This window comes from Nerophis ophidion, linkage group LG19 (assembly GCF_033978795.1).
Source record: "Nerophis ophidion isolate RoL-2023_Sa linkage group LG19, RoL_Noph_v1.0, whole genome shotgun sequence".
In the NCBI taxonomy this organism is placed as follows: Eukaryota; Metazoa; Chordata; class Actinopteri; order Syngnathiformes; family Syngnathidae; genus Nerophis; species Nerophis ophidion.
The window spans coordinates 24,344,081-24,356,667 of NC_084629.1; the positions used below are offsets into that span (position 1 = coordinate 24,344,081).

Consider the following 12,587-nt stretch of genomic DNA (forward strand, 5'->3'; position numbering starts at 1 on the left):
TTTCACTTTAAATTTTAATCTGGATTGGTACTTGACTGTCCGTTAATCACCATAAAATCAAAAAGAAAACATTTTGCCTATTATAAATGATATTAATGTCCGTTATTGTAGGCAAAAAGGTGACAATTAAATAATAAAATATTGAGATAATGTTCAGGTTTTTTTCAACCAAAATTACTTTTCTTCCTGACACAACCCAATTTAAAATATATATATACAATTGAGAAAAAAATGCACTAATTCCAGAAAATAATAATGGAACACACTAAATTACAGAATATCCCTGTCTCATATAATTTTGAAAAAATAAAAAAAAATAACACCTAAGAGTTCAAAATGAATATATAGATGTGTACAGAATAAGAAAATAAATTGGTATAAAGCTGAATTTTTCTTTTTTCTGTTGTTTTAATTTTATAATCGTCTTGAAAATTCACATTTACCAAAAAAGAATTCAACACCTGCTTCTAAAAACGAGTATTTAAAATATATCTTTTTAAAAGAGGAAAAATGAGATTTTGTCCTCCATGTTAAAAAGACAGGAAGTTAATACATAAATAAAGGAAGACTAATCATCACACTCGTCTTCCTCTGTGGTATAGATGATTTGGTTTCTGCGTTTGATCCGCGGCGTCGTGGTCCCGCTGACATTGCTGCTTGCCTCGTCGCTGGTCCGTTTGGGGGCGCGTGGTCCAGCAGTATCTGCATCCCCCTCCACCCCAGAATGAAGGTGGGCGGTTGAGGGCGTAGAGTGGCAGGGGGGTGGAAGGTCCATGAGAGAAGACATGGGAATGGGGGACGCTTCGAACTTAGGCAGGGGTAGGACCATGCGGGGCGTGAGAGCGGCGTCCCCACCGAGTGGTTTCAGATCAGAGCCACTCTCTAGCTCTTCCTCCCACTCGTCTTCGATGGTGATCTCATCTGGATTAAACGAGTTGGACATCCCGGAAGTGTCCGTAGGGTACTCGCTGGGCTCGTCGTCTCCCGAAGCTTTGTCATCTTCCTCCTCCTCCTCCTCTCCACCCTGAGCCCCCCTCGCGTTGTCGCCTTGCCCCACCTGGGCATAGATGTCGGTGAGGCCTAAGCTGGCGCACAGCTCGGTGGTCTGGGGGTTGGCGTTGTAGCTGGGGGCCGAGTGGTACTGGGGGTTGCCAGGGTCATAGGCGGGCACGGTACGACTGAAGTTGTCCGGGATGGCAAGCTCGCCGCTGAGCTCTTCTACCACCTTCATCATTGCTTTGTCGGAAACGCCAAAGTTCCACCTAACGGACAGCAAGCCGGGAGGTAAAACTACATGGGTGCTAGTAGACCACACATTAGGTACACCTGCACAATCTAGCCCTCTTGTATTGGATCTCATTACATCAGAAGTGTCCAAAGTCTAAACGCTTATTCAAAAGACAAAACCAAACATGTCATCCACATCCTTCAGTTTTTCCTCTTGCCTTGGTTTCAACACACATGCATTATGGTGCAGCTGTACCTAATAAAAAAATTAAATACGTGTGTGTACCGTTCGTGCAGGCCATTGTTCTCAGGAGGGTTCCAGGGATGATGGGTGGTCCTCTGCAGATCGTTTGTGGCCTTTAGAATGGCGAGCCACTCGGGGTCATACTCCAGATCCTCGGCTGAACCGTCCCTCTCTGGAACGTCCACAATCTAAAAGGGCAACATCAATGCTTAGAGCTTCCGCCCTTTACATGGACGACGTACTTCGACATGTTATCTCACCTGCAGGAACTGCCGATAGGGCAGGCACTTATCCAGTGACAGGAATTTAGTGACGCGTGGCGCGGCGTTGGCTTTAGGCTAGCGATCATTTAGGAGAGACTGCTTGTAAACTCAAATAAATTATGAGGAATAAGAAACAGCTCCGGGTAACTGCCAGTCTCACCGGATGCTGCACCAGGGCAGCAAATTTGACGTGAAGATGCGCCGAGAACCAGTAGGCCGGCTGCAGGTGGTCCAGCAGCTCGGCGGCGGCGGGGCTGCCCAAAGAGTTGGACTCCACTTCGTGACGCAGAAACTTCTTCTTGCGCAACAGTTCCTCAGTGTGGCCGTGGTGGTAGACCCCCCGGGGCCAGTCGTGGCTCATGAAGATGTCCACCGGCATGCGGATCTGATGTAGGAATGAACATTTTTGTTTTGTTTTCATGGAGGATTTAGTTTAATTTCTAGAAGCTGAAAAAAAAAAAAGCATGGTGACCTTGCCTGGGTTAGGGAAGTTTTACTGGACCATATATTGTCCCACGAATGTTTGTCGATAAACAAAGTTATAGTCAGCATTAATTAAGCACTAATATATAATAATACATAATATTAATAACAAATATGCAAGTAACCCTTTCACACATAGGAAGTTTCAATGTTCGTTGATAAAAGTAAATAGAAATTAAATAGACTCTCAATCGCTGTTAGCAAAAATAGCACGACTGAACATCCTGTAGTGCAGTTTTTTCCCACTAGTTGGGGGATTTGTTTTGGTGTCTTTTTTTTGCTGCCATAACTTTTTAACAAATGTGGCATACTGGCTCTTTTGTCCGTATTTATGGGCTCATTCCTTTTGGGGTATTAGGCTTTGCAGTCATCTTTTTTCTTCCTCATTTGTGTTACGTTTCATGGTTTCTCACTAGCGAGTCACAAGGCTCTCTGTCCGTGCATCTTGTGTGTGTAAGCTAGCTGTCCCGCCTGCTGCCCACCGAGACAAAGTTTGTGGATCACTGACAAAAGGGTTCACTGCTAGGGATGGGTGCCGTTCACATTTGAACCAATTCCTGGTACCTGGAAATCCTTACCAGTATTAGACAGTACCGATTTTTGGTACTTTTGTGTGTTAATAAATATTAATAATGTCATAATACAATTTTAATTTGGTAATGTAACGTCAAAAAATTAGATGTTTATGATGACCGTGCTGTCCAGTTGTTATGTCTTGTTTTCTTTTTTCATTAGTATCATTTGCAATGCAGTTTCACTTTCATTACATTAGATGGCAGTACTGAATGGGCGATTCTCAGGGCATTCGATCTATTGCAACTGCACTGTTTGGTTTGAGAAGACATTTCGCCTCTCATCTGAGTAGACTTCATCAGTTCATGCTTATAGACTTAGATTGGTCTGATCATGAACTGATGAAGCCTAGTCGGATGAGAGGCGAAACATAATCTAAGACAAACCAATCAGTCCAGTTGCGATCGGTTGAATGCCCTGAGATTACACCGAACCGGATGAATGAGAACATTCATAGACTTGTATGGGCTATCAATGGTATGTCATTTAACCAGGAAGTAGCTTTTTCATGAAGCTAAATGTGTTATGGTGTGCCCTACAAAGTGTTTATACTGTAAGTTTTGTACTTATTACATACCGTCTGTTTGATGTAACATTCATCTTAGTTGTACATTTTATTACCAAGTTCGGAGGTGTTGAAATTGCCATGTAACATCGCTAATGTTAACTGTAACCTTTCTATGGCAAATCTAATATAAATTAGCATCAAATTACTTTAGCCTTACTTTATGTTTGAGCATTTTTTTCAACCGAGCATACTTGCTTTGTTGGTGTTGAAAATTGCAACATTACTTAGAGGGAGTTCGGCTGAGTCCGCCCTGAGTGCTGCTTGACTGATTGTTTACGTCAGCCGGTGTTTAATCTACAACCGGACAAGACGTCACGTGCAACAAAGGTATTGAAATATGACACCGTTTGATTTTACGTGAATCGATACCAAGTTGTACCGATGGAATTTGGTTGATGCGAATAAAAAAAAAGTTACCCATCCCTTTTCAATGCGTTCATTTAATTCTGCTATAGAATAAAAGTGCTGAGATGCTTCTAGCAATGCATAGAGTGAACCCTCTTGCATCCTAATTGGAAGCGACAGACACAAACACATGGCAATGTTATAAAGTTCTCTTTCATTTATCGAGGTCTAATGGTGACCTCTCATGTAAGCATGTTTTACACATTTAAATCCTTATTTAAAAAATAAATTATATGTTATTTACATTTAAACACTTTTTTTCTGTATCCAAATAGTTAAAAACAGATGGAAATGAGCTAAATGCTAAATCTTGTGCACTAATCGATTCTAATTTGTATTAAAGCAAGTTTAACTACACAAAGTGTGAAAAATATCAGCTGCACTGTGTAGCTGGTTGCTGATGTAAGCATGCTGCAACTGCATTTCAAATTGTCGTAGTTGAGGGCTGTGCAAATTCAGCGATCGATGATTACCTGCTTTAGCTTGAACACCTCGATATTTCTGACATGATAGACGCTTCTCAAGGTTTCAGGGTTGTATGGAGGGAATTCATGGTGACCTGCAAGGGCAAACACGCCTGATAGACACACGGCTCGGACCATTTATGCTCATGCCTTTCCTGAGTGGAGAAATAACTCACCTCTTCTGTAGTCGTGGGATTTGAAGATCCCTGACACGCCTCCGATTCGGACCCCCTTGTAGCGGACAACGCCGGCATAACCTACAGACATCACATCCGTCATTAGGTTTTGTTTGAAAATATGATATATATTGTCAGATGGTCCCTACCCAGATAATAAATATTGGGCGCCACCCAGCCTCCGTAGGGCAGCTCTTGCAAGTGATTAGAGGCCTCGTGGTTACCGCCGATGAAGATGGTTAGAATTGGAGCCTTTTTCTCTCCAGAAAAGTACCTGCAAAAATCATGTTTTAAAATAGTTTCCCTTGTGTCCTTTTTATAAGGTAGGTGAATACACGAGAGGCACTGACTTGTAAAAAGTCTGCATGGTTCTGTACTTGGCAGGCACTGCCATGCACTTGAGGTCGCCTTCGTTCCTCACGGCCTGGAAGTCCCCACAGCAAAGAAGAAGATCCACCTTGACGTCTTGCTTCTTCTCCAGGTAGGTGATGGTCTCATAGATCTTGTCCAGCTCGCCATGGCAACAACCCTCCACGGCGATCTTCATGCTGTTTTGGACTGCTCAGCTCCTAGCTGAATGCTGTTCAGGAATCGCTGCATGCACAATTAAGATCAATCCTAATTTCAAAGAGGTCCACAAAGTCACTTCACAACTTTCTCCAACACCAACTATTTTGTACTAAAGCAAAGTGACGAATCCGATCGTGTTCCAATATGGAAAGTCAATATTAAAGTTGTTTCCGAATCATTTAGTGAAATGAAGCAGATCAAAACGGTTTAATTTGGGCTGCCATCAAAAGATTTGGCATCCCCTTTATCTAGATTTTTTTATGATTACTTTATTGCAATGATTTTTTACAAAATTACATAATATCTTGTCCTTTTCCATTGCCCTGTTGTTAAATAAATTAACAATAATTACAGTGGATGTCATGTATTAAAAAAAACAACAAAAACGTAAAACAAATAATAAATTAATAGTAATAAAAAAAATAAAAAAAACATGTTTTTGTTTGGATTTGATATTTTTGCCCTTGCTCACAACATATTATAAAAGAGACTGTCGGTGTAGCTTGTAATTTCAACCCCGTACAGTAGATGGAATTGTAACGCCACTTCTTACCTTACAAGCATCTGCTCATCAATATAAAGCTATTTCAGACAAAGCACTAAGCAATAAAAGGATATCAACATATATTACAATTGACATGTAATCAATATCAATACAAAATGTGTTCAATAACACATTTGATATGTTTTATTTCTTTTTTGTCAGAAGAAGCTGGAAGTTGCAAATCAAGGTTGTTTGCATTAACAAAGTCACTCGCTCTCTGGTAACCGAGCAATGCAGGAAGTGATCACTGATCAGTGGGAGTGACACACTGACTGCCAATCAGGTAACAGTATCTACTTCAAAAGTATGTCAGTTTTTGGGATTTTTTAATTTTTTTTTAAAGGAACCATAATCAGACCAATGTGGTCTGCAATTAATGCAAGGCACTCATCCCCACCAAGACTGGTAATTCCACACCACCTTAGCCACACTCACCCTTTAGAGCAGTGGTTCTCAACCTTTTTTCATGGTTTGTACCCCCTCTGAACATGTTTTTAATTCAAGTACCCCCTAATCAGAGCAAAGCATTTTTGGTTGAAAAAAAAGAGATGAAGTAAAATACAGCACTATGTCATCAGTTTCTGATTTATTAAATTGTATAACAGTGCAAAATATTGCTCATTTGTAGTGGTCTTTCTTGAACTATTTGGAAAAAAAAAGATATAAAAATAACTAAAAACTTATTGAAAAACAAACAAATGATTCAATGATAAATAAAGATTTCTACACATAGAAGTAATCATCAACTTAAAGTGCCCTCTTTGGGGATTGTAATAGAGATCCATCTGGATTCATGAACTTAATTCTAAACAGTTCTTCACAAAAAAAGAAATCTTTAACATCAATATTTATGGAACATGCCCACAAAAAAAATCTAGCTGTCAACACTGAATATTGCATTGTTGCATTTCTTTTCACAGTTTATGAACTTACATTCATATTTTGTTGAAGTATTATTCAATAAATATATTTATAAAGGATTTTTGAATTGTTGCTATTTTTAGAATATTTGTGAAAAATCTCACATACCCCTTGGCATACCTTCAAGTACCCCCAGGGGTACGCGTACCCCCATTTGAGAACCACTGCTTTAGAGCACAGCTGTAATTTCCTGGCACTTAACCTGCAGAAAATAGTTATTGTCAGGTTTCTCTATGTTTACATTTTTACACTTTGCACACTATTTTGTTAACACTTTATTAAGCATTTCCTATGTATTCTTTATTTTTGCACCTTCATTTTAAGAGGTTATTTTTAAGTGTTCAACATGATTTCAGAGTTTTGTTTACATTGTTTTAGTGTTTTCCATGCCTGTGTTGACATTTCCTTTCTGTCTTAATAGCTGAGGGGATTATATTCAGAGGAAGTTACATTTTAAATAAATTGTTCACAACTAATATATTTTTTCCTAGTCATTATTTTTGTTAGGTAATAAAATGATCAATAATTATCGTAAAACAGTTTTCATCCATATCACTCAGCCCTAATCAACTGTACAATGATGTGTACATGACTTAAAATCAGTGCACGCAGACCTGCTTGTTATCAGGCGCACACACAAGCATCTCAGTGGCCTTGTGGTTGGAGTGTCCGCCCTGAGATTGGTAGGTCATGAGTTTAAAGCCCGGCCGAGTCATACTAAAGATTATAAAAATGGGACCCATTACCTCCCTGGTTGGCACTCAGCATCAAGGGTTGGAATAGGGGGTTAAATCACCAAAATGATTCCCGGGCGCGGCCACCGCCGCTGCTCACTGCTCCCCTCACCTCCCAGGGGGTGAACAAGGGGATGGGTCAAATGCAGTGGACAAATTTCACCACACCTAGTGTGTGAGACATTAGTACTTTAACTTCATTTTAACTTTTATCTTAATCTACCAAAAATGAAACCAACACCTGGAAGTCAAGGAGTTTACGTCCTGTTGTTCAATAAAGTTAAAATTTACATGAGGTAATGTCGCACATGTGTTATGACACAAACCAAAAGGGGTCAGATTTACCAGTACACAAGCAAACAAAGTCTAGCATCATGGCAAAAGCATGCAAACTAGACAATGACAACTTTGATATAAAAAAAATGCAATGTGATTAAAAACTTTGATAACCACTAGGTAGTGAGCACAAATCTGATTAATAAACCAATCTTTGTGGACACCCTGTGTATCACATTAGTCTGTAAATAACATGCTTCCTTATTGCTATAAACACCTTAGGTTTGTGTCATAAGACATGTGCAAATTTACCCTCATGTGCATTTTAATCTCAGTTAAACTAAAACAATGCTATTTGGTAACAGTAGAAGAGAAAGTCAAACACAAATACAAATAGACAGAATAGAAATTGAAAGAGTAAATAAAACCACATTTCTAGATGTAATGAAGCGGTGTGATCGGAAACGCGGATGTCGAGCGGGGCTAAAAACAAAGCAGAAGGCTAATCCCCACAGAACACCACTTCCCTCCACCCTGAAGACGGATTTAAATAAGGAATGCGAGACTACTGGTCTGGGTAAGGAGTCAGTTAAATTAGAACAAGTTTTTTCTGCTTTGAGTGTTTCAGAGTTGGACATGTGTTTTACTGAGGTGGCTAACTATGATGCGTGCAGTTTATCAAAGCAACAAACAAACAATCGGAAAATCCCCGTTACTGAGGTGGCTAACCATGATGCGTGCAGTTTATCAAAGCAACAATCAAACAATCGGAAAATTCCCGTCGTATCAATTCCTAGATATGGTCGTAATTATACTGAATGCACTGGGCATAATAAACACAACATTATTAATATTGCTACTACGGATAATTTGATCAAAAATTCCCTAAAACAGCCCACTACCTATAATATAGGTTTTTTAAACATAAGATCATTGTCTCCCAAAACGTTGTTAGTTAATGATATCATCAGAGACAACAATCTTAACGTCATCGGTCTCAGTGAAACCTGGCTTAAACCAAACGACTTTTTTGCGCTAAATGAGGCATGTCCTCCTAACTTTACACATGCGCATATTGCCCGTCCGCTTAAAAGGGGTGGGGGGGTCGCACTAATATACAACGAAAACTTTAACCTTAGTCCTAACATAAATAATAAATATAAATCGTTTGAGGTGCTTACTATGAGGTCTGTCACACCGCTGCCTCTACACCTGGCTGTTATCTACCGCCCCCCAGGGCCCTGTTCGGACTTCATCAATGAATTCTCAGAGTTTGTTGCTGATCTAGTGACACACGCCGATAATATAATCATAATGGGGGACTTTAATATCCATATGAATACCCCATCGGACCCACCGTGCGTAGCGCTCCAGACTATAATTGATAGCTGTGGTCTCACACAAATAATAAATGAACCCACGCATCGCAACGGTAATACGATAGACCTAGTGCTTGTCAAGGGTATCACCGCTTCCAAAGTTACGATACTCCCGTATACTAAAGTATTGTCCGATCATTACCTTATAAAATTCGAGGTTCAGACGCATGTTCGTCAAACTAATAATAATAATAACTGCTATAGCAGCCGCAACATTAATACGGCCACAACGACAGCTCTTGCTGACCTACTGCCCTCGGTAATGGCACCATTCCCAAAGTATGTGGGCTCTATTGATAACCTCACTAACAACTTTAACGACGCCCTGCGCGAAACCATTGATAACATAGCACCGCTAAAGTTAAAAAAGGCTACAAAAAAGCGCACCCCGTGGTTTACAGAAGAAACTAGAGCTCAGAAATTATTATGCAGAAAGCTGGAACGCAAATGGCGCACGACTAAACTTGAGGTGCACCATCAAGCATTTAGTGATGGTTTAATAACTTATAAACGCATGCTTACCTTAGCTAAAGCTAATTATTACTCAAATCTCATCCACCGCAATAAAAACGATCCTAAATTTTTGTTTAGTACGGTAGCATCGCTAACCCAACAAGGGACTCCTTCCAGTAGCTCCACCCACTCAGCTGATGACTTTATGCAATTCTTTAGTAAGAAAATTGAAGTCATTAGAAAGGAGATTAAAGACAATGCGTCCCAGCTACAACGGGGTTCTATTAACACTGACACGATTGTATATACGGCGGATACTGCCCTCCAAAATAGTTTCTCTCGTTTTGAGGAAATAACATTAGAGGAATTGTTACAACGTGTAAATGGAATAAAACAAACAACATGTTTACTTGACCCTCTTCCAGGGAAACTGATCAAGGAGCTCTTTGTATTATTAGGTCCATCAGTGCTAAATATTATAAACTTATCACTTTCCTCGGGCACTGTTCCCCTAGCATTCAAAAAAGCGGTTATTCATCCTCTTCTTAAAAGACCTAACCTCGATCCTGACCTCATGGTAAACTACCGACCGGTGTCTCACCTTCCCTTTATTTCAAAAATCCTCGAAAAAATTGTTGCGGAGCAGTTAAATGAACACTTAGCGTCTAACAATCTATGTGAAACCTTTCAATCCGGTTTCAGGGCAAATCACTCGACGGAGACAGCCCTCGCAAAAATGACTAATGATCTATTGCTAACGATGGATTCTGATGCGTCATCTATGTTGCTGCTCCTCGATCTTAGCGCTGCTTTCGATACCGTCGATCATAATATTTTATTAGAACGTATCAAAACACGAATTGGTATGTCAGACTTAGCCCTGTCTTGGTTTAACTCTTATCTTACTGATAGGATGCAGTGTGTCTCCCATAACAATGTGACCTCGGACTACGTTAAGGTAACGTGTGGAGTTCCCCAGGGTTCGGTCCTTGGCCCTGCACTCTTCAGCATCTACATGCTGCCGCTAGGTGACATCATACGCAAATACGGTGTTAGCTTTCACTGTTATGCTGATGACACCCAACTCTACATGCCCCTAAAGCTGACCAACACGCCGGATTGTAGTCAGCTGGAGGCGTGTCTTAATGAAATTAAACAATGGATGTCCGCTAACTTTTTGCAACTCAACGCCAAAAAAACGGAAATGCTGATTATCGGTCCTGCTAGACACCGAACTCTATTTAATAATACAACTCTAACATTTGACAACCAAACAATTAAACAAGGCGACACGGTAAAGAATCTGGGTATTATCTTCGACCCAACTCTCTCCTTTGAGGCACACATTAAAAGCGTTACTAAAACGGCCTTCTTTCATCTCCGTAATATCGCTAAAATTCGCTCCATTCTGTCCACTAAAGACGCTGAGATCATTATCCATGCGTTTGTTACGTCTCGCCTCGACTACTGTAACGTATTATTTTCGGGTCTCCCCATGTCTAGCATTAAAAGATTACAGTTGGTACAAAATGCGGCTGCTAGACTTTTGACAAGAACAAGAAAGTTTGATCACATTACGCCTGTACTGGCTCACCTGCACTGGCTTCCTGTGCACTTAAGATGTGACTTTAAGGTTTTACTACTTACGTATAAAATACTACACGGTCTAGCTCCATCCTATCTTGCCGATTGTATTGTACCATATGTCCCGGCAAGAAATCTGCGTTCAAAGGACTCCGGCTTGTTAGTGATTCCCAAAGCCCAAAAAAAGTCTGCGGGCTATAGAGCGTTTTCCGTTCGGGCTCCAGTACTCTGGAATGCCCTCCCGGTAACAGTTCGAGATGCCACCTCAGTAGAAGCATTTAAGTCTCACCTTAAAACTCATTTGTATACTCTAGCCTTTAAATAGACTCCCTTTTTAGACCAGTTGATCTGCTGTTTCTTTTCTTTTTCTTCTATGTCCCACTCTCCCCTGTGGAGGGGGTCCGGTCCGATCCGGTGGCCATGTACTGCTTGCCTGTGTATCGGTTGGGGACATCTCTGCGCTGCTGATCCGCCTCGACATCTCTGCGCTGCTGATCCGCCTCCGCTTGGGATGGTTTCCTGCTGGCTCCGCTGTGAACGGGACTCTCGCTGCTGAGTTGGACCCGCTTTGGACTGGACTCTCGCGACTATGTTGGATCCATTGTGGATTGAACTTTCACAGTATCATGTTAGACCCGCTCGACATCCATTGCTTTCCTCCTCTCTAAGGTTCTCATAATCATTATTGTCACAGACGTCCCACTGGATCATTATTGTCACCGATGTCCCACTGGGTGTGAGTTTTCCTTGCCCTTATGTGGGCCTACCGAGGATGTCGTGGTGGTTTGTGCAGCCCTTTGAGACACTAGTGATTTAGGGCTATATAAGTAAACATTGATTGATTGATTGATTGAATGATTGATGATAAATTGAACTGGGAATCTCATGTAAAAAATATACAACATAAAGTAGCAAAAAACACGTCAATAATGACTAAAGTAAAACATGTTCTAGACCAAAAATCACTTCATATTCTCTACTGCTCACAGTTATTGTGTAGATATATGGGGAAATAACTACAAAAGTACACTTCATTCATTAACGGTGTTACACAAAATGATCAGTTAGAATAAAACATAATGTTAGATATAGAGAACATACAAACCCTTTATTTATTAAAAAATATTGAAATTCCACAACATAGTGAATTTGCAAACACCTAAAATTATACACAAAGCAAACTAAAATCTGCTACCCAAGAATATACAACAATTCTTCTCAACAAAAGAGAAATATAATCTTAGAGAAAAATATTATTTAAAATATTTGTACGCACGTACAACACTTAAGACCATATGTATATCAGTGTGTGGAATTAAATTATGGAATGGATTAAGCAAAGAAATCAAACAATGATCCACTTCAAGCAATGTACCAGTGGTTCTTAACCTTGTTGGTGGTACCGAACCCCACCAGTTTCATATAGGCATGCATCGAACCCTTCTCTAGTGAAAAATAAAAAATAAAAAATTTCAAATTCAAGACAAAGTAGTATGGTTTTGGTACCACTTTAGTATGGGGAAAATATTCTAAGTAACAAAGACTTCATTTAGAGTTATTTGGACACAAGGGGAACATATTCTAAGTAATAAAGACTTAATTTAGAGTTATTTGGTTAGGGTCAGGGTTAGAGGGTTAGGGTTATTATAAGGCCATGCCAAATAAGACATTAATAAGTACTTAATAATGACTAGTTAAGAGCCAGTATGTTATTAATACATTT

General features: G+C 40.1%; 1 protein-coding gene across 2 annotated transcripts in view; it reads right to left on the reverse strand.

Moving 5' to 3' along the window:
- dbr1 (debranching RNA lariats 1) overlaps nucleotides 1–12,587 on the reverse strand; it is a 15,459-nt gene continuing 2,872 nt past the window's right edge. For both annotated transcript variants that reach the window (XM_061879634.1, XM_061879633.1), the window contains exons 2-9: nucleotides 4,754–4,997; nucleotides 4,553–4,677; nucleotides 4,404–4,484; nucleotides 4,237–4,322; nucleotides 1,895–2,119; nucleotides 1,732–1,809; nucleotides 1,514–1,659; nucleotides 1–1,262 (exon numbers count right to left, since the gene is read on the reverse strand). In XM_061879634.1, the coding sequence (XP_061735618.1) occupies nucleotides 569–1,262; nucleotides 1,514–1,659; nucleotides 1,732–1,809; nucleotides 1,895–2,119; nucleotides 4,237–4,322; nucleotides 4,404–4,484; nucleotides 4,553–4,677; nucleotides 4,754–4,950 (1,632 nt within the window). In that variant the 5' untranslated portion in view covers nucleotides 4,951–4,997 and the 3' untranslated portion in view covers nucleotides 1–568. The remainder of the gene's footprint in view (nucleotides 1,263–1,513; nucleotides 1,660–1,731; nucleotides 1,810–1,894; nucleotides 2,120–4,236; nucleotides 4,323–4,403; nucleotides 4,485–4,552; nucleotides 4,678–4,753; nucleotides 4,998–12,587) is intronic.